Source organism: Ixodes scapularis, unplaced genomic scaffold (assembly GCF_016920785.2).
Source record: "Ixodes scapularis isolate PalLabHiFi unplaced genomic scaffold, ASM1692078v2 PGA_scaffold0__279_contigs__length_252992795, whole genome shotgun sequence".
Classification (NCBI taxonomy): Eukaryota; Metazoa; Arthropoda; class Arachnida; order Ixodida; family Ixodidae; genus Ixodes; species Ixodes scapularis.
The window spans coordinates 210,212,746-210,239,569 of record NW_024609835.1 but is presented as its reverse complement, the minus strand read 5'-3'; the positions used below and the strand labels follow the sequence as shown (position 1 = coordinate 210,239,569).

At 48.3% G+C, this 26,824-nt stretch overlaps 1 protein-coding gene across 1 annotated transcript in view; it reads left to right on the top strand.

Moving 5' to 3' along the window:
* The window catches only part of LOC8038579 (protein timeless homolog), a 622,009-nt gene that overhangs the window by 112,909 nt on the left and 482,276 nt on the right, over window positions 1-26,824 (top strand). Inside the window, exon 15 of the mRNA XM_040213064.2 lies at window positions 24,833-24,889. Within this exon, the coding sequence (XP_040068998.1) occupies window positions 24,833-24,889 (57 nt within the window). The remainder of the gene's footprint in view (window positions 1-24,832; window positions 24,890-26,824) is intronic.

The following is a 26,824-nucleotide window of genomic DNA, read 5'->3' as shown; positions in this document are numbered from 1 at the left end:
TGAGAAAACGCTGGCCGAACGCTTATAGAGTCACGCTAGAAGAGGGAGTGTTTTCCCAGCGCTTGCTCGCCCGTGATCTTCTCGCCGTCCAGCTTCGCCCCGCGCGCCGTTGAACATTCGCCCAAGTCGGAGGAGCGGCCTGTAATGCGGGGCGTGCCGGGACTAATGAAATCAAAACAAGGCTGACAAAGCGACCGCGCCATCGCCCGAGACGGCAGCGTGGTCGGAGGCGCCGCGGGCTCCGATTGTTAATGCGCGCGCACGGTTGGGGCCTCCGTCCTGCGTATGCAGTCGCACGGCCGCGCACGCCGGGCCGACCGGGGAGCCATTAGTTAGACCTGTCCACAGTGTTGTCATTGCTCGGAGGGTCGTTTGTTGGTTATTTAGTTTTCTTTTAAGTTTTTTATTTAGCTTTAGTTAGGGGTATGTCGTCGAAGGGCCGTCCACGTGCTGGCGCTGCCAGTGTGTATAATTAAGTCCTCTTGGATTCCATTTCGGGTTATTCGTTGTACGTTCGGGGTGGCGAGCGGGGCGCACACTCTGTTGTAAATGTACGAGGCGATGACAGAGATAACGGTTAGGCTCTAAGCACTCGACTTCGTCACCTTTTTTTTTTTTTAGAAGAGACAGTTTTAGGCGTTGTTGAAACACTGGGCGGAGTTGTTCTTCGGAGACCAGGTTGTGAGTTCGAAAAGCGTATACGTTTTAACGGCCTAAGATGTAGCACAAGCGCATACGAACATCTTCAATTGCCAGATAAAATAAACAAGGACCGAGGTTAATGCAAGGATGCGGGCGAGCTGTTTAAGAACTGGCATGTTTTAACCCTGGAGAGTGGGGAAACAAGGACAGGACAACAGGTATCTCTAGAAAGAGAGGAGGTTCGTGTTGGTCCCGTCCTCCTGTTTCCCCGCTCTCCAGGGTTAAAAGAGAAATGTCAACAATTACTAACGTTACGCGACCAACCCACTCTTTTGTTTTATTTGGGGTGGTTTCTACCTTGAATTTGAAAGAAATATTTTTTTTCCTTATCTCATGTGCAGTTAAAAAGGTTTACGTCTCAGTTATTTGTTTATTAAGTGTCCTCGGTTATGGTTATTACTGCCGCATATTGAATTAACGCAGAGTAAAACGAGCAAGCAAGCAAGCAACAAAAAACGAACTAACAAACAAAACACTCAATACCGTCATTGGTGAAACATAGAGTATTTCTACATTTCACCACAGTATACCCGTAACAGTCGAACAACACGGCCAATATGGGTTAATGTTCGTAATAAACCACGCCCAAAAAAAGAAAAAAAGAAATTGTTTATATTTAATTTTTCATTTCTTTATTTGATTTGGCGCCGTTGACATCATCGTTTTTTTTGTATTTTTTTACTAGTCATTGTATTTAGTGACATTGAGGAATGACTTTGTACACTCAAGGGAACGTGGTCGTGGTATAAATGTGTCGCGCTTGAAATCATGTGACGTCTGACCAGTCTTGTACACGTTACTAAAAAAAAGTAATCGATTACAATTACTATTACTCTTGGCTAAAAGTATTCGATTAGATTGCTTGATTACTCGACGGCAAAAGTAATTGGACATTACTTAAAGAAGTAATCGTTACTTTTCCGATTACTTTATTATGTGAAGACACATTTTTAGCGCTCATAACAATGAACTACTTCCAACCTATATTTCACATTTGCACAAGTATTGAAGAAGAAAAACTGGCTCCCTCTTCGTGGTGGTTGCACCTTCACAATGCGGACACAAGCATAGAATTCGTTTGAAGACGTTTAATGATTTGGGCGTTCGCCAGTGTGTGTGTGTGAGGGGGGGGGGGGGGGGGGGGCGGAGGGGGTTCTAGATCTTGTTAAGCTTGAGCAAGGGTTGTCGCTCAAAGTTTGCGTCGCTCATTTTATTATTCACATGTGGATGAGCTCGCATGTTATACAAAAGAGCAGCAGCTCCAGGATTTGAAACGGATCATGTGTAGTATCCATTAGCGGAAGAGATCGCCCCGACCAGAGCCTTTTATACTAAGGCTCTGGCCCCGATCACTTCTCAACTCGAAACATTGCCTGTCACAAAGACCACGTAGGGGAAGTGGGGAAATATTTCAACTGCCTTTGTTATATTTTGCATCCGCTTTAGGCATTCTTCGGTTCTGGTTCTCCTATGGGCTGCGAGTAGGTACCGAAAGCAGGATTTTTTTTACTTTTTTTATTTCTGTGTGTGTGTGCGTGAGGGGGCTAGTTTGAACGAAGGACTCACAAAGCTACATTCTGCTTCCTCAAACTTCGCCCTGAATGACCTTTGTCACGCACTGTGGCTTTCCTGGGGCTTCCCACTCCGTCCCAGCTCGAAAAAAAAACAAAACGGACATTTCACAGAAACTGTACATAGAAAAAGATTGACTTCGTTTCCTACAGCTCCGCAAGAACCTTTCTTCTGTCCGTTCGAAAAAAAAAGCAAATTTTATTTTTGTCATTTCATAAGAAAAAGGCGTGTGCCGGGGGGGGGGGGGGGGGGGGTGTCCCGTGGACAAATTGTAATGGTTACAAGTAATTTTATTACTTCAAAAAGTAATCAGATTACTCTTCTGATTACTGTCTAATAAAAGTAATAAACTGATTACAAAATTACTCCAAAAAGTAATCGATTACAAGTAATTTGATTACTTGTAATGCGTACGGTACAAGTCTGCACGCTGACCTTTCGATGGGCGCGGCGCCATCGGAATACGACAAAGCTCGTGTCTCTCTATACGTCCCTAACGGTGACCCGTTATTTATTTATTTATATATTTATTGTACATACCCTTAAGCGTCGAAGTACTGTAGAGGGGAGGGGCAAAGCAAACAAAAATAAAACTGAAAAAAAAACAACTTTGGCAAGAAATTTAAATATCAAAAATACACTGCGATTGGCAAAAGCAGTAAGCAATATCTGTTACGAACAAAATAAACAAAATAAAATGACTCATGTTGACTCGTCAAACAGAAATGTAAACAAAGATTGGCGAAAAGGAAAATAATCGGGTATAGTTGCGATATCTGCTGGAAGGTGGTTCGAAGGTGGTTCCCGGCGTTTGATGTATGCGGGATAAATAAATAAAACAAAAGCGTTTGTTTGGCAATGTGTTAATGCAACTTTATTCAGATAGTCCAGACGGGAAGAGTAATAGTTAGGCAATGTAAAGAAATGGTCTTGCAGCGACTGATGATGATACACTTTATGAAACAGGCAAAGTCGAAAAAACTTTCTGCGCAATGCCAAACAGGGTAACAACGAACTGGACTTCATCGATGATATGCTGGCTGTTCAATTATAATTAGACAGAATGAAACGAACGGCGTTATTTTGAACTAGTTTGAGAGCTTTATGTAGAAAGGCGTGGTTAGGACCCCAAATTGAGGCTGCGTATTCCAATTTTGACCGTACAAGAGTTTTATAAAGAAGTTTTAAGTTAACTGGGGCCGTTCTAAGGTTTCGTCGTAGGTATCCTAACATGCGGTTAGCGTTGGCGATTATTATATCGATATGAGGTTTCCAGGTTAATGTCGACGATATAGTAACACCCAGATAACGGTATGAGTTTACAGATTCAAGCTGGATGTCGGTTAGTGTATATGCTGACGGGCGTGCGCCTTGCCGGGAAACGCGCGTTAGTTTGCATTTCTTAGGGTTTATTTAGTTCCATACGCCATTTTTTGCACCAAAGAGCAATGTTATTTAAATCAGATTGCAAAATGCTTTCATCATCATCATCATAAACTTCCCGATAAATTACACAGTCATCTGCGTATAAATGCCTGGAGGAAGAAACACAACTTGGTGACTCATTAATGAATATTAGAAAAAGAAGCGGGCCTAAAACCGAACCTTGGGGCACGCCCGATACCACATCAGTCGGGGATGAATTAATGCCATTTAGACTTACATATTGTGAGCGGTTGGTAAGAAGGCATTCCAGCCAGGTAAATAAATTGGGATCTAGGTTTAATGAAGAAAGTTTGAGCAATCGTAACTTATGATTAACCTTGTCGAATGCTTTAGAAAAGTTTAGACAAATAGGTGAAATGAAGCAGCTGCGTTTCACAAGAAAATGAGCGGAATTACGAACGTTGTATATAAAACCGTCAGTTGTGAGTTAGCGCCTGTCCTGTCCACTTCTTCGTTTGTCCTCGTCCTTGCGCTATTTGTAATTTAATTATGAAAATGAGCGACGGAAACCATGTTGGGCAGGGGCGAAAAATGAATTTGATTCTAGGTAATTAAAGATATGAGAGTACAGTATGTGCTCCATTATTTTACAAGGAAGGCTCGTTAGTGAAATGGGTCGATAATTTAATTTTACGTTTCTTATATTTACCTTATCTCCCTATTGAAATTGTACCACTCCACTTTCGCCGGCATAAGATTCCCGAGATTCATTTCCGCGACATTGTATAGACGTATTTGCAGTGGCCCGCACGCGGTTTTCTGGAGTGCCGGATTCGCGCCCGACCGTGTTTCGCCTAAACCCGATACAAACTCCGCTGTCTGTATTTGCACACCGACGGAATGCCGGAGAGGAAGGGAGGAGGCGTCGGGGGATCAAACCTTCGAGCTTAGTGTAGTTTCTTGGAGCTTCTCCTATTGTATCGATGCGGCCGGGGCTGTCTCGAAACGAATTACACGAGGTTCCCAAAAAAGCGGCGCGCGGGGGGTGCGGGCGTTGTCTCCCCGCGTGTACATAAACACACACGGCGAACGTGTGGGGTGGATTTTGCCGGGATCATCGCTGGCGTCTGCTTAATCCGCCGGCACCGTGCAGCGCGCGCAGGGAATCGAGAGCGAGGTGTGTCGATGAGGGTTGTGCAACGTTCGCGTTTCGCCGCCTTATCTGGGATTAGTCGACGTCCCTCCGCGGCTTCGTCGGCGGGCGGTAATTAACGGCGCTGAGAAACGGGGCTACGCGCCACCTTTGTTTCGGAAACTTTCTGCCGCCGCCGCTGCCGCTGCCGTGAGCCTCTTCTCGCGCGAGTGTCCTCTCCCCGCGCGGACGCAGCTTTGGACCGTCGCTTCTTATTTGCATGCAAATGAAACGCTCTGCGAGTCGCGTTTTCCTCTGAGAGCGAATATTCCTGCCTTTCCTCTAAGCTCCTAGATTTTTTTTTTTTTTTTTTTAATTTTCCGCTTTTTTTTTTTTTTTTTTTCTTAATTGCTCTTTTTTGGCACATTTACGACAGCTTGTTTGTGGAACGCTGGAGTTTGGGGACAGGGGGGGGGGGGGGGGGGGGGGGGGCTGCGTTTGACACGTGTCGGCTTTCGAATGGCGTGATGAAGCTGAGTCGGCCCGTTCTCGTTGGGATACGAAGCGCGAGAGGGGGGAATAATGTCGGAGCACCGCATCTCACTGCGGGTATAGTCTTCAAAAACAGAGCTCTGCTTCGTTTTCTTTTTTTGGCAGCTGCGCGTCCGGCGTCGTTATTGAAAGCATTTTGCGGAGTGAGTCTTTTTTTTGTCCGTATTTTATTTCGCGATGTTTGGACGTTTGAGGATCATTAGTCATGGGGGGAAGGGGGGGTAAGGATTGCAAACTGGAAGGAGGAGGCCTCTGATACGTCTATCATACGTCGTCTTACTCTTAACACTGTAGACGACTGCGTCATACGTCGTCTTACCCTTAATACTGTAGACGACAAAATGCTGTATGAGGGGGAGGAAGAGAGGAGGTCCCGCGCCCCTGGCGGCGTGCCTGAGCGTAGCTTATTTAGTGGCACTAAATAAGCTACGCTCAGTGAAACGAAGTACAGCTGTCGTCCTCGTGCGTGCGCGCTGTTCAATACAATATGTCCGCGCTTGCAGTTTTCTTCGGCCGTTTTTCGCGCCGAATAAATTAACTGCTCACCGCAGAAATTGAGGCTCCGTTCTATGAAGCAGCCGTGGTATGGCAATCCAGGGGTTCAGCGTAGACTACTTTATTTAAATTCAAGGTTAGAATGGATTTTCAGAAGTTTTAGGGAGCAAAGTATTTAACTCCTTGGTTGGCAGCAGACGCTGTTTCCCAGTTTCCAGGCTTCGTTGCACACTTAATGCACATTCAAAATGTCATTAAAAAATTAAAAAAAAAAAAAAAAAAGAATGAAGGTGGCAGGGGTGGAACGGCTGCGCCATTTGCGCCATTTTGCGCCAGACGCATTTGTCTGCGCCATCCTGCGCCATGTTGCAGAAACTGCGCCATAGCCAATACCTCGCGCCATTTTGCATGCGCTAAATTGCAAAACGTGCCCCCCAAAAATTATATTTTTTTTTTGTCTTGGTTTCGGTTTTTATCGACTCAATTGGCAACAATGAGCGCGTTTAGCTTGGTCGGCCTTGTAATCCTTTGTTCTGTTTATTCTCCCTGTGTATCCCGAGTCGAAAGCGCGTGAAAAAAATCGGATTCTAAGCGCTACACCACCTGCGACTGGATTGTTATTCTTCAACCATAAGCAGTTAAAGGGAAGCTACGGAGCTTCTTGGAAAAAATGAGTTAGAAGTGAATTCTAGTGTATTTTTACCCCGTGAACCCGAATACCCAAACCATTTGCTGCGTAAGTATTGTTAAACGCGAGAAAAACGCGAAAAACAGTCGCTGTCCGTGACGTCATCGACGGCTCTTTTGGCTGCCCAAGGCTAGGGAGGCGGGGCTTCAGTCCTATTTCGAAATTGCTCGTATGGCTCTCCGGCTCGTCGCATTGAAATACAATTTTGATATCTGTTAATCTAAAGTCCAAATGAACGCAATTCAAGCGTTTTTTCTCAAATGTAGAAGTGCCCCATCTTCCCTTTAAGCAAGTCGGCCGAGGTGAGGTCGAGTCGTTGAGCGTCAGATTGCCAGATGCTCTGCGGCCCGGAATCCGAACGTCAGCTAGTTGAAAACAAATGAGCAAAATATTCCTTTTAGTACTTCATCGTTGTTGGAACCGCATTCTCTCAAGATCAATTGTGATTTAATAGAACTGAAACGCGGTCCGATCCGAAACCTTGCCGGCCAGCAGCCCTCACGCGAGCGGTATAGATCTGCTCGGCGTACTTTAACCTTGCTCCTGCTCATCGCTTCAAATACGATAACTCCGTTAACCGTAGTCTGCTGCTTCGATATTGAGCTGCACAATATGATAAACTCGAAATTTGTTTCCCAGTTCCTCCGCGCAACTGCAACTCCGTCGCTTGCGCACGTCACGTGGTTCGCACATATAATTACTATGTCGAGCACGTGTGAGCTGTGCGATAAGCAGTGCTGGTTTGCATTTTGAGCAGCTGAAAGCCACTCAGAAAATATCAAGGACGCTATCTTCAGAAACATATGGTACTTGCTTTTCGGTTCTCATTAAGGCTCACAAAGTTTTAAGTTTTCGCATCTATTACACTGTTATCGCATATACCCAAGTCCCTAACCACTCATGTTCATCCATGCTGCTAAGCACAGTTGAAATTGCTCCCGTGCTTGTCTAAGACACAAGCTGAAGTGCAATGAAAACTGATCTGAGCTGCTCCTGGCCTGCTCCAAAACGTTTTAGCTGCTCCCAACCTTCTCCAAAACAGCGGTTTCAGCTGCTCCCGTGGCAGCTCCCATGTACATTTCATGAGTTCCACCCCTGAGGTGGACACATGGTGCGAAAACAAGAAATCTTCGCGGCACCTGTTGCGACCCACATCCGACATGCTCATTGCCTTGTCAGGTGGCTTTCAGGTGCACGAGCAAAATGCTTGTTTTCGAATTCAAAATACGGGAAACTAAGTTCCTAACTTCTCTTTGGTCAGATTTTATTTACCATAAAGGTACTATTCTCTGGACGCCATATTTAAGCGCGAGGTTTAGTGCGCCTGCTCAGAACGAGCTCACATAAATAGGTTGCCAAGACCGGCTATCTTGATGGCGTGGAATGCACGTCCCAAAAAGAACAGTGGGAGCTCGCCGTCAGCACGCGCTCAGCAGTCGCGCACACGGCTATGGCCGCCTTGTACACTCCCTTTAGAGAGTATTCACTGTGACTACTCCCCGTAGGGAGCGTTCACTGTCGGCCATAGCTGTAAGCGCGGCTGGTTCGCGCGTGCTGACGGCAAGCTTCCACAGTCAACACCACCAAGATTGCCAGTCTTGGCAACGTATTCATGTGTGCTCGTTCTGAGCCTGCGCCCTAAACCCTGCCCTCAAGTGCGGCGTCCAGTGAATAGGCGCTTTAAATACGCGCCAGATTGAGCCGCCATGGCCGACCTTCACTTTTCTGACCGAGGTGCCGAGCCACTGAAGCTGGCGTTGACAAGCCTCCACAAAGGCCTGTTGGGGAAAAGGACACGGTAGCACCTGAGGTGGCCACAACCTGTCCTGCTGTGGCAGAGATGAAGGGAAGCGAACGACGGAATAAGAGGGAGCAAAAAGTGAAGGTTGGTTATGGCGTCACCCATGCACGGCTGCCCGAAAGCGCCTATACCCCGAGTAGGAAACGGAAAACAAGAGTTATGCTTTCTCGCGTTTTTGCTTTGGCGCGTTGCATAAACACTTCCGTCTTGCTTTGGTCGGGCTCTCCGGTCGTGAGACGAGAAATCAGCTTATCTACTTTGTTCTTTACTCACAGGCGAATGTTACGTTTTCATATATAAATACGGGAGGCTAAGCTAGACGCCGCGCGTGTAGATCGCCATTTTCCACCGAGCAGACGTACGGCTAGCAGCTCGCGAAACGGACGGATATTTCGGAGAGATGCGTCCTCGAGTCGAGGAGAAGCGGAGTTTTGAGACCGGAAACGCAATACGGGAGACAGCGCTCGGCGTCCAGGTTGTCTATGACGGGCTTAGGACGAAAATCCTTTCCGATTGGCCGAATGCCATAGCCGCCATCGCCGACCCTCCACGTCCGTTTGTGCGTGCGTGCGCTAATGTGTGGCAACCTTCGAGACTTCCTTTTTTTTTTTTTTTCTGCTCTGTACAGCTTTTGATCGTCCGAACGTCAAGAAAGTTACTTCCGGGTTGTGTACGCCACGAACAACGTATGTCTTCCTTAGGCTCTGATGAACCTGTCGCTATTTTTCGTCGTCGAACCCCCCCCCCCCCCCCCCCCCCCGGCTCAAAAAAAAAAAAAAAAAAAAAAAAAAAAAAAATAAACGGGGAAGTAGATATGTAATGTAGACGGAAAGGATTCTTTTCATTTTTATTTTAGATTTCTTTTTCCGCACTGTATATCGTGGCAGTTGTCTCAGTGAAAGAAACATGGCCATAAAGGGGAATGCGCCACGCTGCAGCCGCTGCGAACTCTGGCCCTCCAAAGCCGTATTTTATTGGCCTCGGATCCCTGTTGCGTTTTTCTTTCTTTTCCGAACGTGTGTGTGTGTATTTTTGGTACGACGTTCCGAAACGGCGGTCGGAGCGATTTCCTGGAGTCGTGGCCGCCTCGCACTGTGAGGGATGGCTGCACTTTTCGTTTCTTCGGGCTTCTTCGGGCGTCGTTTGGAGCCCTCGTGGCGCGCGATGCCGTTTCGGAGCTCTAGCGAGGGCTTGTTGTCGCCAATTTCGAAAGACGACCTCGGTCCGCGACAATTTTTCTTTTTAATTTTTTTTTTTTTTTACTTTTTAATGGTTTCCTTATTTTGGGTGTCTTTTTTATTATTTTTATTTTTATTTTTTGTGGACTTTTGGCGTCCAACTTTGCAGGGTTTCTTTCTTTCTTGGTGGGCGCGTGGTTCCGTTCAAATCCTATTTCGTCGCCCGTTCGCGTCGAATCTCGGGAAGTCGTTTTTGCCTCTGGGTCGGTCGTTCGGTATTCCGGCCGTGTATGCCCACACCGCCCGTGGTTTATAGTTCTCGCGGAAGCGGCGCTCCGAGAGAAAACAAAAATGACAACCCTGGCGTCAGAAACTGCGAGCCTGTGATAAAATCCGAACTTCTTATTTCAGTGCGAGTTTTTTTCATTTTCGTTTTCCCACGGGGCACGTCGAGTGCAGCAACAGTATATCTCATATAAAGATTACAGCGACTTTTTTTTTTTTTTTTTTTTTTTTCTTTTTAGGCTGAAGACGTTTTTCTAGCGCTCTTATGATTTCCCGATGGTTATCCCCGTGCGTTGTTTTATATAATTTGTACGATTTATATAATTTCTGTTCATATATCTTTGAGTCAGACTGAAGCTAGTTTGAATTATCTTTGCATTTTAAGGAATTGCGCTCGCGGCACCTTCGTTCTTTCACGTCCTTAAATGTTGTTTCCACGTCTCCTCTGTGCAAGGGCGAGCTGGTATTGGCGACGCGAGCGATCGATGGCGTCGCTGTGGTCGGCCTGCCACGATTGGCCGAATGCTGACGATGACGTCAGCAAAGGATTTCTCATCGACGGAAATAAGAGGAATCTAAGAACCTTAATTTTGGCGGTGTTTGCAGCGTTCGAGGGAGAGCAATGATTTCGACCTTCCACCATGCTTCTTACTAACACCATCGAACTTGTTGTTCGCGAGGTGATGACGTCACGAGAGGGAACCGCAGGAGGGCTCCACCAAAACATCTCGCCGCCAATTGCTTTGTTCGCTGGTCTCGCAGTTAAGGTGCCATTTGCAGCGTTTGTGCGCCCGGTACGCTTTGCTCGGCTTTGAAGAAGATGGAGACGCCCGTGCTGGACGGCGCATGTCGTACGTCGGCTCCGTGGCATAAGTGCTTCGTCGCCTCGTCGAATTGGAGCCATCGTTACGTCGTGACATCCTATCGCGTCCTGAGTTGTCATTCAGCGCAGGCTGCTATAGCTTCGAGTATCCGAATTAGACTCGAAGGTGGACCCCAGTGCTGGGCACTGGCTGTAACCTCGGTGGTGCTCTCGGTGGCCGAGGTTTCGCGCAGCCGAGGCCGCTCACTCCCTGCCTCGGTCGTCATTCTGAATAAGGCAAAACCGGGGACCTATGTTGCACGTTTTGGACTCCCACGGCGACTATGGAGAAGGAAGTGACGTCAACAACGCAGCAAATGCAGATTGGATGTTGATTTTGTTTTCTTCTGTCAACATCCAAGTGCGTTTGCTGTGTCGTTGACGTCACTTCCTTCTCCATAGTCGCCGTCGGAGCTAAAACGTGCAACATAGGGCCCCTGGCCTTGCCATGCATGTTCTTAGGAATTGGCGATAGAGTCCCGTCAAGTGTTAAACGTAACAGAGAGCGAGATTCCGGCGAACCGGGGACGAATGTCAACCGACAGTGCTCGCTCTGCGCGTGGCGTCAGGACAGGGATTGTTGCGCAAACCGCGAGGTGAACGTACCGCCGGGTGAAATTCGCCAGTCGTTCGCTGTTTAATCGCCCGACTGGGTCCAGCGTTTTATGGCCCCGGGGAAGCGAGCGAACAGGAAACGCCTCCGTCGGCTCTTATGGTGAATTCCGCTCGCATATCTCGAGTGCTCCAAAAGCGCTCCATTTGGAGCGCGCATATTCCGCTCGCGGATCTGGCTCATGTTGGTCATCTTCCGCTCGTAGATCTCTGGCAGCGCCCGCTCCACGGACGCCCCAAACTCCGCCGAACTTGCTCTGCGGGATTTCACGGATCTCTCCGGAAGCTGACAGAGCGGCCCACGTGACTTCCGTCTAAATCGGCGGTGCGCATGCGCGGCGAGGTTGGAGAGATCGGCGGGCCGGTCGGGTCGTGGAGTTGGATCTGTTCGGGTGCGTCGGTTGTTTACTCTGGATTGTGACGGCTCGAACGCTTCTACCTCGCGTAGATCAGGGATAAAAAGCCGGGAATGTGGAGCGTGGCAAATCGTAAGCGCTGTCGTCTGTGATCGTGAGAGGAAGAACGAGAAAAAGAACGACAAAAAAGCCGGATGCAGACGCAAGGTTAGGCCTATTCATTCTGCAGCCAGTGATTGTTTACCTTTTTACACTGCATTCCGTCGGCGTTTTCCCGTGAAATAAAGCAAGAAGTGGTTAGGCAACGACCGCGCAAGTGATGGTTTGTTACCTCTGTGTTTATTAAAGTCGTACTACTAATCTGAACTCCACGCTGGCAATCGCTGTGCGTGCCCCGCCGCTTCGAGGCGGCCGAAAGGTATGTGACGGTGCCGAACGCGGACGTCTTCGTTATTTGTGACATGGGCGCTGCGGTATGTATAATTTCGCCCGGCCTGTGTCGCGTGTTATTTCTGCAGCTAAGCAGTGACAGTCGTCACTGGTCGTTGGAAAGACCAGCCGGCTGAGGCGTTGGTGGGCTGGTCAAGTTCAAGCAGCGGCCATTTTGTACGGCGGAGGGAGAAGGGGTGGGGAGGGGTGTGGGGGTGGTCGCTCCAAAATCCCCTCGTCGATTCGGAGCGGGTCCCACGGAGCGGAATTTTGCCTCCCTCGCGGATTTTGGAAAGTGCTCCAGATCTACGAGTGGAATTCACCATTAGTCAACGCGGCGGGTAACCAAAAAAGGGCCCGTTTGTATGGGCCATGATGCCGCTGAACGATTGGACATGGCGTCAGAATCTTACAGCTCCCTCGGACGTTCGAGTTGGGGACCAATGATCTTGGCAGAGTTGCGGGGAATCCGCATTAAGATGCTGCTACGTGTCGAACCAAAGACCCACGTGCTTGATTTGAGCCACCGTAACCCAAGTTCTGCTGCCCCAGCGCAGCGGTTGAGATGACTAATGACGAATTTATGCGAAAGCTTAACCTTGAAGACGAATGCACTAGCTGTGGCGTTTACAATGTCAAGGACTAGAGCGATGAAGTGAAGCGAAGGTGTTAAGGTGAGCAAACAGTGAAGGTCATATATGGCGGCGCCCACGCACAGAAACAATAACCTCGTTGCCGGAGTGCTCGAGCAAACAAGACAGTTGATGAGATAGTTCTACCCTCTGGGCGCCTTTCTGGCCTTGGATACTGCTGCACGCTACTTGCGGGGCGGAACATTGCGACCCGATAAAAGTCCGGGGAAGGAAGTCTAGGAATTCGGGGAGGTAATTAAGGCAGCCCCTTCCTCCCGCTCGCTGTCGGGAGCCTCGCAGCAGCGACCCGAAGAGTGGCGGCCGATGAAGCCGCCGGCGTTACCCCCCTCGACGTGACGACACCCGATCGGGTCACTCCCACGGCCTGCCGCGTATTGCCGCCGAAGCACCGTCATTTATCGGTCTCGGTGAAGAGCGGGACAGCCCCCTCCCATCCGCAGTTGAGTCACCATGGCGACGCTGTTCTTCGTCCCCGGCGTCGGCGGGAGCTAATAACTGTCGTTCGCTAACAACGGGCGTCCCGTCGCCGTCGTCGCGGTTCTCTTCAAAATTGCCGGTTGCGGACTCTTGTTTGCCTCCCGATCTCCCTCCGGGCCGCCGCGCGAGGAGATGGGGGACTCTTGGGCAACGAACCGACTCTCCCCGGAGTGTCGGTCCTCTGCGGCTCTTGCGGGCTGCTGCGTGTGCGTGTGTCTGTGCGTCACGCCCACTGACAGCTCCTCGATTCCCGATTCCCAGAGATGGGGGTGGGTGGTGCGGTGGTGATGCGGTCTCCCTCCCGGCTCCCCCACCCTTTGGACCATCGCGTAATTAAAGGAAGTCAAGTTTCGGAGGAGGAGTGTCAAGGGGAGAGAACATTGTCCTTCTTTTCCTTTTTTTTTTTCCTTTGTCTTTTCGACGGCGCGTTGCTGGCATTCACTCCTCGGAAAGTGTGGCCTTGCTGCTGCCGTTCCTTTCGTGTCATGATCCGGGACTATTTGTCCTCTGCATCGTCGTTTCGGATATCTGGGAAGGCAGTCTCCCTTATTGCGATAGAATCAGCCGATGGATTGGGGGATTGGAATCTGGCGTTAGACGGCTGATGCTCTCGCGTCTCTTTTTTGTTTACTTCTTTGTGCTTTGTTCACGTTCTGTCTGGAGATATTGCGTCGCTGGGCCGGATTGGTCGCGGAGGATTTCGGTCTGTGTTCGTACTCCGAGCAGGCTCTGAGAAGGGAGCGAAAGGGTTCGGTACACATAGAATTGACCTTTTTCAGAGATCGCTGGGCGCATGCGCCGACCCTGAGAGAGAGGGAGGAAATGGAAAGGCGCCATTTTTGGTGGCTCTCTCGTCCGCTTGGTCGCACAGACAGTGCTGGTTCGGCTTGACTCCTCCGCTATTCTCGCGGCTTGGCTTCATAGTCGTCGCGCCTCACCACCGCGCAGCTGTAGGTTGCACAAATAAAAGCAAAAATGGTTCAAATGGAAGCCTTTATGGAGTTTCAGCAGCCTTTGCGGGTGGTGCACAAAAAGACTCGATGTCAAACACCCCGCCATTTTGCCCTGGTTTCAAAAGCCTAGGACGCAATTCGCCCGTGCCAGCCGGCTGGATCATCAATGTGACGGCGCTACATTCTGATTTTAACTAAAATACAGTAAATCGGAACATGATGGTAAGCCGGAAAGTGGTAGGAAAACGAAAACGCAAAAGGAGACTGAAAATGAACAGGCAACGTCTCTTGAGACGATGCCTATTCTTTTTTTGCGTTTTCCTTTTCCTACACCAGTCTCAGGTTTAATGCTTAAAAATGAGCTTATTGGTGAATAGATACGAATACATGAAAGGATAAAAGATCAAGGACACAGGACTTCTTAAAAGAAGTCCTGTTTCCGTCCCTTTCCTCAATGCATATTCGTATATCAAGTTTACCACCATGTTCAACTTACACCAGCTCGCCTACACTCTCGATTATTTTCCCGTTAATAGTAAATGTGCACGCGAGGTTGTGCGACGTAATCACGCCATACATGGTAGTCAACTAAAGAATAACACAATAAAGCTTTCCGTCCTTCAGGCGTGCGCTATAGACATTCGCGTCTTGCCATGTGAAAAGAGAAGAAAAAACAGATAAAAATATCAGTCGCTGGCAAAACATTTAAAGCGTGCGAAACGAATTTAAGCTTCACGGAGACAGAACCCTGATGGAATGCCTTGGCAACCAACCGTGAACTCCTTTGTTTGCTGGGCTCACTTTGTCGAAGGTTCGTAAACGTGCTGAACTTACAGAGAGATTTTTTCTAACGTACCTTTCCTTACTTTTTGTTGGTGCAGGCAAGCCTTCGCGATATCAAGACCGCCCAGATTTCAAACCGCCCTAGTTTGTTTACAAATTCCCGAATACGGTGATGCTCGTGCGTTCGCGCGGTACACAGGACGGCTAAGTGACGGACGCAATAAGCTCGAATAACTTAAGCGATCAAGGGGAGAAAAATCAGCTGTTTGTAGTGGCCGGGCGTTATAAACGGGGCTCACGAGCTCCGTACAGGGTAGATGGTTGGGTCGGTATCGAAACTCGTCACCAATGCTTTCCTTACATAACACTCTCCGACTCTGCCTTGAAGGCGGACCCCTCTTTTAGTAGTCAATTGCAAGACGCGATACCGAAGTGACGATTAAGTGGCTCCGAGTCGATGGTAGAAACTGACGCAGCGTCGGATGTCTATGCACCCTTGAAGGTATAAAAACGAACGAGGTCCTCTGTATCGTAGACAGTAGCTTTTGTTAATCCTCCAGGTCGTCCTCAGCCATATTGAAGAAAATATGCACGCCAAACGAAGACAGAAAGACGCGTTCAGAATGGGGAAAGACGGAACAACGCCACCAGAGAAGATACGTAAACACATGGACCGGGAGGCACGCCGGGCCTGGCGCGGACGACGGAGAGACGGTGCCAGAGCCACCAAAAGTGTTTCGAGCGATTCCCGCGAGGGCGCGCCACGATCGTGGCCGAACTATGAAAAAGGTCAATTGAGAATCTTATTCCCCGAGGAATTTTTTTTTTTTTTAGAATTGTTTTATTACGTTTTCTGGCTCTGACAGTCGCAACATTCACCCAGGCAATCAGTAACTCTGACGCCTGTCGTGAAGAGATTACTTTAGCATCTCGTGAAACTTTTGTGGGACGCTGAAGTGAGGTTTGAGAGTGATTCCCATAAAATGTTAATTGACGTAGCCCGTAACGGGACCCAGGTAATCGAGACACACGATCCAACTTTTTGCATTGTTAATTCTTTTTTCTTATGCGCGTGACAAAGCAAGGACTAGCTATCATGAATAACCGCTACAAATTCTGCGCGCGCGTGCACGCTACCGTCTCGTCTGGCATGTTGGAGGAACGCAACGTAAGCGATTGATGGCTTTGAGGACCGTATTGGCTAGGTAATTTACAACGATATGCAGTAACTGCATATTGCGATGCAAAAATCGTACACTGACTCGTGCTAGAGCCTATTGTTCGTAGAGACCATACGTCTCCGGGTAGGCTGTTGGCTCCCGTGCTCCTGCAGCAGGCTCTCAATAGAATCGAGGGATGATATTTTGTCGTTCATGCTGATATAATCGCTGACAGTGCGAGAACGGGCTGGGCGTGTCTTTCGAGCGTCCGGCCTCCAGCACGCGTGCCTTCCGCCGTGCTTTGACTGCGTTTGCCCGCTCGAGGGGCACAGGACGCCGACGCCCTGTCGAAGGTCGAAAGCTCGTGCAGAAGGCGGGACAAGTGAAGCTTCTCCCTGGCGTTCTCACACCTTGTCAGTGACTACTATGGTTCATCAGGTGGACGCCTTTCCTCTGCTCCCTTAAAGGGACAATGAAGGCAATTTCGGATATATTTTTGGCGATTGAACTGGGTTCCGGGCATGTCTCAGGCCACGTTGCCCAAATTTCAGCCGAAACCGGCGCTTGTGTGCCGCGCAAATCAATTAAACAGTCGCGGTGATAATCGTACCGGGATTGACTGGGGCGACGCCCCGGGAGTTGCGGGAGAAGCCAGGAGAAGCGGAGCTCACGTGACCGATGCCGGGCCAAGAAGTGCGACGTCACAAGAGACGCGTCAACGATTGGTCGAAAGGAGAAACGTGCCCCCGGTCACGTTTTGGTTCGCAATATTTAAGAATACTACATTTGAAAACGAGCGTGTTGGTTAATAGATACAAAACTTGAAAGTATAAAACAGAGAGGACGAGGACGGGAACAGGACATCTTTCATGTGAAAGATGTCCTGTTCCCGTCCTCGTCCTCTCTGTCCTATACTTTCAAGTTTTGTATTAAGAATACTGTTCTTATTTCCACTTGAATAACCATGAAAAGTATAAATCGGACCGGAAATGATTACTCAACCGTAAATGAAGCAGCATAATTGTTTTTTTCTTCGCTGCGCTCGACGCAAAACAGGCAACGAGCAACTATGGGCAAACAAAATAAAATAAAAAAAGAACACGGTACTCGAAGGATTCTGCAAAATGGTAGCTGTAGGTGGCTGTTCTAACGGTCGACTGAAGACTAGTATTCGTTCGGGCGACGCTAGCTTTCACGTGTCGGTTGCTGTTCGTGTTCTTTGACGACGAACAGAGGACGTCCGCAGAGGAACCGGATCCCGGAACGGCCGGATCGGTGCCGCTTTCCCCTCGGCCTCTCCCCCGCGTCCGTCCTTCGGCATGCGGGCCGCTCGTTGCCGGCTGGTCGGTCTCCGTCGGGTGATGGCAGTGGCCGCCACACACGTACTCCCCTTCCGTTTGTGTTGGGTCACTGAACGGAAGCTCGAACTCGCTCGCGAGAGCGGCATTGCCGTCCATGTTGACAGATTGGACGAAATGACCGCGCCACCGCGCTGCTATAACCCACCGCGGTAACGCAGTCTCGATCTCCTAAATACTACCGATAGCGACTATTCACACTTGGTTGTCCCTCCCTACGTCACCTCTGTTTTCGGAGGCCCAGAAACGAGAATGGAGATTGTTCAGTTTCGGTTTCTTTACTTCTTTCGTAGGCACAAAAATACGCGTCACAAATGTCTACAAAAAATTGGGCAGCATGTTGTGTTCCCAAGAAGCATAAAAACACCATTTAAAAAAATTAAATAGAATTGTATTCATTGTCCCTTTTAAAGGGGAACTCCGCCGATTTTTTTGGTAGACTTCGTTTGACTGGAAATTCGCAGACCGCAGCAATAACCCTTTATCAACTGATAACCAGAATATTTAAAACGAAATAATTTTTTTTCCGTGAAGTTATTGAATTTTGAAGTTACGCCGGCCTCGAGGGTTCCAGGAGGCGATTCGCTTCTGGCAACAATGAAACATCCCTACTTTTCCCTACTCGTGTACGTCACGGATGTGCAGGCGGACGAGTGACTCGGACAGCCGCGAAGTGGCTTTCCGGACGCCAGTGATCGAGATACTTTTTTCGCAGCTTCAAGGTTGAAAGTTCCTTTGCAATGGTTAGCAATCTGCTCCGCGATAAATTGTAAAAACAGTGCAAAAAAAAGCTTTTTTTTTTTTTTTTTTTTTTTTTTTTACTCGTTTTTGTGGGAGAAAACAAAAAAGCGTTCCCCGGCAGCAATGGAGGCCAGCCACGTCAAGGTGCTTTTGCGCGAGCTGTGTGCCGAGAGAACTAGATAGTGTCGCGTGAAACATTTTCACTTTTGCTCGGAATACTTTATAGCCGTGTGCTGCGAGTTGAGTATCCTTCAGCAGCTGGGACAGCTTCAAGAGCGGCAAGCGCAAACTCGAGCCGGCTGTGACCATTTACGACGCCCGTCCCAAGAAGAGCGGCAATAATATCGAGAAATATAGTACACAATCTAGCACTGTAGTGGACATTTTGCACAGTCACATTTGTTGTCCATAATTAATTCAATGTTTTTTTTTTGTTACAAAACACTATTTGTTTCGGACGTCGAATCTAGCTCGGGCTACTTTCAGGGTTCCACTCACGCGGCCGATATGTTGAAGACGAAAAGTAAAACGTCTAAACAAAGTTCAAGTCTGAATTTAGACATGCCATTCAACATATTGCTATTCCTGTCTGCTATTAAAGAGGTTTATGGAGCAGGTGTTCAGCTCCATTAATATACGATATAGAGCCTTGCCTGGTTTGTCAAATGGTTGGCGTACAATAATCTCTGCAGAAGAAGTGATAAAAACGTCTTTAATTTATTCTATTGCGGAGAAACTTTATATAGGACTGAAAAGTTTTTTTTTTTTTTTTTTTTAAACCACGAAAGATTGATGTTTTTGAGGGGAGGCATGTAACCTTACAGCTGATGGAAACTGCTAAACCAGCTTAAAAAAACACGTTATATAGAATTACCCCCTTGCCATGTGCTCTCGTGATGGGTATTTGAACGCGTTGCATTCTACTCCAAAAGTAAAAAAAAAAAAAAAAAAAAAAGGTGTACATTTTTTTAGTAACTTTTGTTAACTTAATTTGAATTAAAAGATTTATGGTGTCTTTCTGTAGCTCACGCACTATTGTATCTTCAAGCAAATATTTTTTATTCGGAGATGAACAGTGTATTTGTGCATTTTATACACATTCCATTGCAAATTGATGTTTGGCTTGGTGATTGCAAAGTTCTCTTAATCGTCATTTTAACACGATCTTCATGACCAGTAACCTGCCATCTGATGTCTACACGAATGCAGTTCATTCCATTCTATACATTTCACTGTTTACGAGAATCACAGTCTACGTGTCTTAGGTCCCAGCCCAGCACGCACATGTTCATCGCTTTGGAAGGCGAGCAATGTGCGCGCCACACGCACGAACGCTAGAAACGGCATCGACCAGAAGCGCTTTTCAGAAATGGTCTACAGATCTTTTGCTAAATTACTTAAGCAGCGAGGAGCATATTCATGCCACAAGAGTAGTTACACGTGCTGACGCCTGCAACAGTAACTTTTCAAAAAGAAAATCTAAAACAAATGACACGTTCCTTCAGGTCATACGAGCGTGTGGGGCAACTGTACCTACATTCCGAGCATTTTCCGCGGTGCTTTGGCAATTCGTAAAAAATATGTATTGCGTGACTCTTCGGCGTTTCTTCGCCAGCCATCTTCTAATAAAAAGAGAACGGATTTACTAGCGATATCACGAAACTAGGGAGCCGCGGCTTGAGTGTAGCGAGTTGCAAAAACGGTTTTATGAAAATTCCAATTGCTCCCGTTTTTACTTTTACTTTCTTATTGTTATGCACGTAGGCGAAGGCCATACTTAGTGCAAATATATATAATTATCAACTTCAAACAGCACGAACGGCCACGTTCTTTTGCTGTTAGACGCGAGAAAGGCGGGCGCGAGCGTATAGCCGATTGCCGGCCGCGCGCCTCGCTGCACGCAAGTGAAATCACGCTTGGGCGGCGGGGAAAACTGGGGAAAATCTAAGGAGAGCGATGTTTCGGTTTCGGCTGCAAACTATCACTTTTTTTTTTTTTTTTTTTTTAATTAACTAGAGTGAATCTGGGGTAACGAGATAGCATTTCGGAATCGGGAATCCATCCGCATTGAGATTATGCCTATTGATTAGGTAGCTCGAAAAGTCGGCGGAGTTCCCCTTTAAGCCGGGGTCACGCTGCCTAGAGACCAGTGCTTCGCAGGCTCTCGTAAAAAAAGAAACTGCGCCTAAAACAATTATTTTTTTTGTTTGTTTTTTACAGCACTCTTGACATCGGTGTTGTTCTTGGAATTTTGTTGCTATGCATTTCTGGCGGACTTCTTTGCACTACGATATGTGCGAAGGTTTCTAAAAAAACGGTGTTTCGCGAAAAACGCAGACCTCCTACTGTGTCACGGCGTCAGCATAAACAAACATGGCGGTGTGCATGGAACAGAGCAGAGACTGATCTATACATCCTATACAAAAGAGTCTGTAAACTGATTCGAACGGGAGTCACCGCGAGATCCGTGATTCGAATGCCGCATGGCAAGGAGGTCAAGGACAAACTTTGGCCCACGGAATTCGTCAAACATGTCTTTTAACGCAACGCACTGCGGCCCTTCGCCGAGCTCCTATTGAATGACGTCGAGCTCCTATTGGCTTTGATCGAAAGGATTGTGGGTAGACCTTAACGCGCCTCGAATTCTACCCACTATTTTCTTTTTTTCAATCGGCCAATAAGCACTCGGCGTTCTGACGTCATCGCAACCCCTGCGCAAAAAGCAGACGAACTCTCTCTCCGCGTAGCCCTCACAGCATAGAGGGTACGTATGCCCCGTAACGTCAGGTCACGTGGCATCAATTTTCCCGCTAAACTTAGCTAGAAACTGAATTCATGCATAGGTCTCGTGACATTTTATTTCCTCTAAATTTAGCGGGGAGTGCACGGACGGACGGACGAACAAAATCTTGGGATTGGGGAGTAGCGGTAAAAAGCATTTCATACTTTAAAATGAGAAATGAGGATGGCAGGCCTGCTGGAGACCGAATACACGCATGATCCCCGTGAACTGCGGCCGATGCATTTGATGTATGATGCACGCACAAAACTCCCGCTCACCCAGACTGTCTGTACACTTAGCGTTCGGGCACGCGGTTTGACAAGGCGTTCGATTTTCGTGCACACGAATACCGCGTTCTTGGGCATCTTTATCTCTTGCGGGTAAACGTGCGCGAGAAGGCGGTATTTTCTGCACCCAAGCGTCGAACGACTCGTCGAAAGGCCGGCAGGAACGCCAGACGCGCGCCGTCCGTGTGGTCAGCGGCGGTTCTGCGCGATGCCAGGTCGGGTTCGGCGCTCATTTGCCCCTGGCGGTGGTGTGTTTGTACGTCGCCTTAGTGTCGGCGTCGGCAGCGCCTCGTTCGTACACGAGTCACGCAACCCGTCGTATTGGGGCGGGACACGGACCGACGCGCACGACCAAATCCCTTTTCGCCAGAAGGTGTCCTCTTCTTGTTCGGGATGGCCCGTCGCCGCGTAACGACCGTGTTTGTCTCCCTGTGCACCCCCGCTGTTCCTTCGAGCCTCGGGAGGCCCTCATCGACATTCCAGGTTGACGACGGCCGAAGGGATCACGTCCCTTTTCGGGAGGGAGGCGTTTTTCAGGGGGTAACTTCCATCGCGGACCAATCGGCGGGCTCGCTTTCCTTTTCCTCGCACTCGCTGCCTTCTTGCGTTCTTTTGGCGTGATCGGGAAAGTTCGTTTGGGGGGGAGTGTGGCCAGGGTGCCTGCACTCCGACGAGGGTCGGTTGCCGCGCGAGACAATTGGGTTTATCTAATCAGCCGGGAATGCCGAGCGTGATTTGATCGACTCGCTCTCTTCGCGCCTTTTGTTTCTGCTGGTGAGAGAGAGTTGTTTGGACGGGGACCGTTGGCGCAAGATTGAAGCGACAATTTGCGCCGCGGTGGTCAGGCGCATCGTCCCCGTCCCTTTCGACTTTTTGTTTCGTCGGTTTGTTCCTTTTTGCTTTCTCGCTCGGTGGATGGAGGGACGCGTTTCGCACTTCGTTGACGTCTCATTTGCGCCGCCTACGAATGCGTTTCCTTCGCCGCCGTATTTTTTTATTCTCGTTTATTTGATTGTCTTGCCCGCGTTGTCTATATTTCTACTTCGTTCGCCCCCTACGCTGGCAGTGCGACGTAGGCCGCGCGTTTGTGTTGGACTCATCGTACCTTTCGCCGCCCGATCACGCTCGCGCCGACGCGCAGAGAGCGAGGTCGGAGAATTGAAGACCGTGCGGACTCGTGCGCTACTCTTCACGAGTAATCGAGCCATCGATTACTTCTTGGAGTAATTTGGTAATCGTTTGATTACATTTATTAGGAAGCAATCGCCTCAGTAATCGGACTATTTTTCGAAGTACTATAATAGCTCGTAACCTTTACTTTTTTCCTCTCCCGTTTCTAATATTTGTTCGCGCGCGTTTCCCACCGAGGAATCTTCGTACCAAATCTCGTACAGCAGGAGGAGTCGTTACCGAGATTGGTGGATTAAGAAGGTAAATAGTTTATAATTAGGTGGTTCTAACCCAATATTGGACGGTATACGAACGACCCGTTTTCGAACCGGCAGAACACTCGGTCGTTTTAAAAATCTCAAGTAATCGAAAAAATAATTCGGTCGTTTTTTTTTTTTTTTTTACAGCGGAGCTGTTAGGCGCTAGTTTCCCCAGAATCCTGTCGGTCAGCAAACAAATGATAACACAGAACTCTGGACAGCTACCGCCATCTATGAGCGACAGTGGCAAGCAGACAACCGGCTTGTCGGTTGTCTGGTTGCCGCCGTCGCTTATACATGGCGGCAACCGTTCGAGCCTTTCAACCCTGTCTTGCCGACTTGCGGCCGGCCACTACTTCATTCCCACCATAGTACAGCTTCGCTGGTCTTCTTTCTTCACCAAAGTGGAAAGGCTGAAATGTTTTTTTTTTTCTCGTAAGCGGTACATATACGTGGACCGGATTATGCTTCGTTTCCAAGTCGCGTATACTCTGGAATAACACAAATGATGTCTTACCAGGATGTTGGACGGGGACCCGATGTAATGTAGTTTCGAAGTTGATGACGGGGCTTCCTGTAAAACAGAAGAATGTTTGTGTCAGTGTTTTATTTTGTTCGTGGGAGCTGATGAGTCGGAAGGTTCTGTTAGGCTCCGACGTCGAGCGTAGCAAGCGCGGCGCAGCGCAGCGCACGCAACTACTGGTTGGTCGCAGATATCGATTTCTTGCTCGCCGAGCCGCAATGAAAGGCTCGTGTTCTGCGCTACGCTACGTTCGCTGCGCTCAAAGTCGGAGTGAAACGGAGCCTTTAGCCTATTTTGAGATTGTATATGCTCGCCAGCTTTTAAAGTTTAGCTTTGAATGAAAATTTTGTCAGTCCATGACACATTTGGAGAAGACATTTCGAAAACGATGGGTTCGGGTTTCGATATTGTAATACAAAGTCAAAACCAAACACTGTTTTTTTTTTTTATTGTTTTTGTGAATTTCGGCATAACTTTGCGAAAATATTTTAATCGTTGTCGGATGTCGTCTAGTAGAAGTGACCCGGGTAGGGGTGCATATTCTACTCTGCCGCATCGCCACAAAGGCTCTAATCGAAACAAGAGGAGCACGTGCGGTCGACATTGTTAGGCTTAAAGTATGGGCATTTCCTTTCCCCCACTGTTCCACGTTGAGGTTCCGCTTCTTTTCGGGTGTTTTCACTTGCGGCGACAATCGGCCGCTCGGTCGTCAGTGATTCACGAGTTTCGCCCCGTTCGTCCTAATTTCAGCCATTCTGAGCGTCGTCCAGAGAAACGCTTGCTTGTTTCGAGTTTGTTCAATTACGTTGTCCCTTAATTCTACCATCGACGAACTTGTAAAAAGGAATATTCACAGATAATGGGCATGAAATGGTCAGATAGCGCAACTGTTCATTATACGACGCATTTTAAGAGAATCCTGGATATTGCAAACTTTTCCGATGTTGTGAACTGCTTGTTGCGAATTTTTTTTAGAGCGCAGCTCTTAGGCGCTCGTTTCCGGGTTGAACGCGCGTCGGCGTGACCGCGCGTTGCACTATGGGACGTTTCCCCGCTAAAGATAGCGGTGAAATTTTCGCGCTAAATTTAGCAGGGAAATCTTTCCGCTAAATTTAGCTGGACAGTTTAACCACTAAATTTAGCGGAGAATTATACCCGCTATATTAAGTGGGGAAATTGACGTCACGTGACCTCAACACCAATTTAGTTTCCCCGTTAAATTTAGCGGGGAAACTGAATTGGAGGGGGGCAGAGGAGGGGGCAGTGGGGGAGGAAAAAGAGGAGGGGCATATTCTTCCCTCCGTATCCTCCCCTTTTCCTTCTGAAGAGCTGAGCTCTAGTTTTGCATTACAGAGATTTCTAAACGCCTTTCATTTCTTTTTGTTGCATTTTTTCTGCCCTTAATTTTATATCACTACGATTAATTTATGTGCTGACAAACTTGGGATATCTTACATTGGGTAGGGACTTATAAAGCTTCAGGGTGCAACTTTTTTTTCCCTGTCTCCTTTTCTACGTTTGTAAAGCCAATGAAAGTTCGTTGAACTAAACGTCCTTACATGTCTTTTTTGTTTTGTTTTACTACTATGGAAGCGTAAACTCGAAAAAAAAAAATGTTCTTCGATCATTTTTCAGACACTGCACCTCCTCCGGCTGCGGCTGCCGAAGATGTCTCCGCGCCTCCGGACGAAGGTGAGCACTTCCGATTTGTCATTCGTCATCTAACGTTGGAAGGGAATGTTTGTCGTTTCTTCACCCAGGGGCATGTTCTGTATATATGGACGGAAGTGGGCACGGCGACCGAGGTTCATGATGCGTGTATATATTTAATTGATTTTGGAAGCAGCTCTTTCCCCTGGGATTGTGACACCTAAGTGCACAGTCGAAAATTCTCTATAGTTACTATCAAGGTGAAAATGGCTGGGAGGAGCTTCAGTTCTCCCGGCTCCAGCACGAGCTTATACCTGCCTTTGACAGCGCTTCAAAGCCTGGCAGATCGCCACGAGAAGCGGACACCGAAAGGGAAAAGGTGGAGCAGCAAACAACGAATGAGAGGAGAGCCACGTGACTGGCGTCCCGCTGCGGCGCGACGCCGAAACACACTTCTCCCGAGCGAACAAATGTGTTTCGGGTCCTCACCGCTGCCAAAGCTGCGCGCTTGCTACAGGCTCCCCGAGAAATGCTCTGTGCTACCAGATCCTTGCGCTCAAAATCTGCGACCGGGCACTCTATTGCTCCGTCGTCGAACTGCCGGGCTTTTTGAGTATACAGGAGGCGATGCCAAAGCACGACGATGGACAGCGAGCGCATGCTGCACTCTAAGAAAAAAGGGAGGAGAAAGGTAGCAAAAGCGACTGTTCCTCCTTGTTGCGGACAAGTTGCCCAGAGAAGGGAGGAACGGCAGTTCAGATGAAAGGAGGAGCGCGAGTTCCTCCTTGTTCAGTTGGCGCAGGGGTAGAACATCGCGCTACTGACCAAGTGGTCAACGGTTCGATCCCCAGGAAAGTGGTTTTTTGTGTTTTTTTTTTGTTTTTTTTTTGTAAAGTTTTTTTTTTATTTTTGTTTACCAAAACACACATAAACAAACCCAGACCGATGAAAGGAAAATTAAAGTCCTTATTATTCTCCGAGACGTTTTCCTCCTCCAGGCAGACCGGAGAAAGCTTTCGCCCTCCCGACCCATCTTCTTTCGGTTTCGTTTTTCGAGCACATCGCGCACGTTGTTTAATAAATTAATGTTGAGTTGATTGAGCTTCAGCGGCAGCGAAGGCCGCCTGTAATTCCGTCTTCTAGTCCAAACGTGCAGAACATTTCGGTTGCATTGACGTTTTTACCACTAATTTTATCAAATGAGCTAACGAAGCCGCTAGAAACAGCGAAGTTCCGGAGCAGTGCCAGCAGTGCTACATACACTGGGTAAGACGGCCGTCTCCAATTTGCGGGACACACGCGGAACTACAGCAGCGAAACCGGCGAAACCACGAGGAACTGTGTCGACGTTTTCGACGTTATGGAAATCGCGGGAACTGCGTCCAAGGAAGGCAGGTTTTCCTGCCGGCTGCCTGGGTGCCTTCCGTGCCGAGTGCCAACCGGCGTTCAACGTGATTCTTCTGCGTGTCAGCAACATCGTCAACGTGGTTCTGTATTTCTTCGTGTCAGCGACATCGTGATGGCAGTGTTGTGGGTTGTGAACAGAAGACTGGAATTATCGCCGATGTGACCGTGTGTTCGCGTATCAGTGGTGTAACAAGATGAGATGACGTAAACTGTCGGGCATTGATGCCGCTGGTCGGGCCGTTATCGGAGGGGCCGGGGTGTCGCAGGATGACATTCCGCTTTACATTAAAGAGTTTAAAACCACTTGAGGGATTAGGTGCAGTCGATCGACGTGTGGATAGTCATGTATGAACGCTGGTCTGAACGGTAAGCTCCTATCGTAGAGTGGCCAATGTGACTGTCGGTCCCCGAGAGCGATTGCGCTCTGGGGAAAAGACAACACTACGAAAGTATGACGGAAAGTACGTATATTTATAATGGAAGTTTAGCATAAAAAAAAAAGACAGGCAAAATCGAAAAAAAAAAACGCTATCCTTTATTTTACTGTTTAAATATATTACGGTTCCTGTA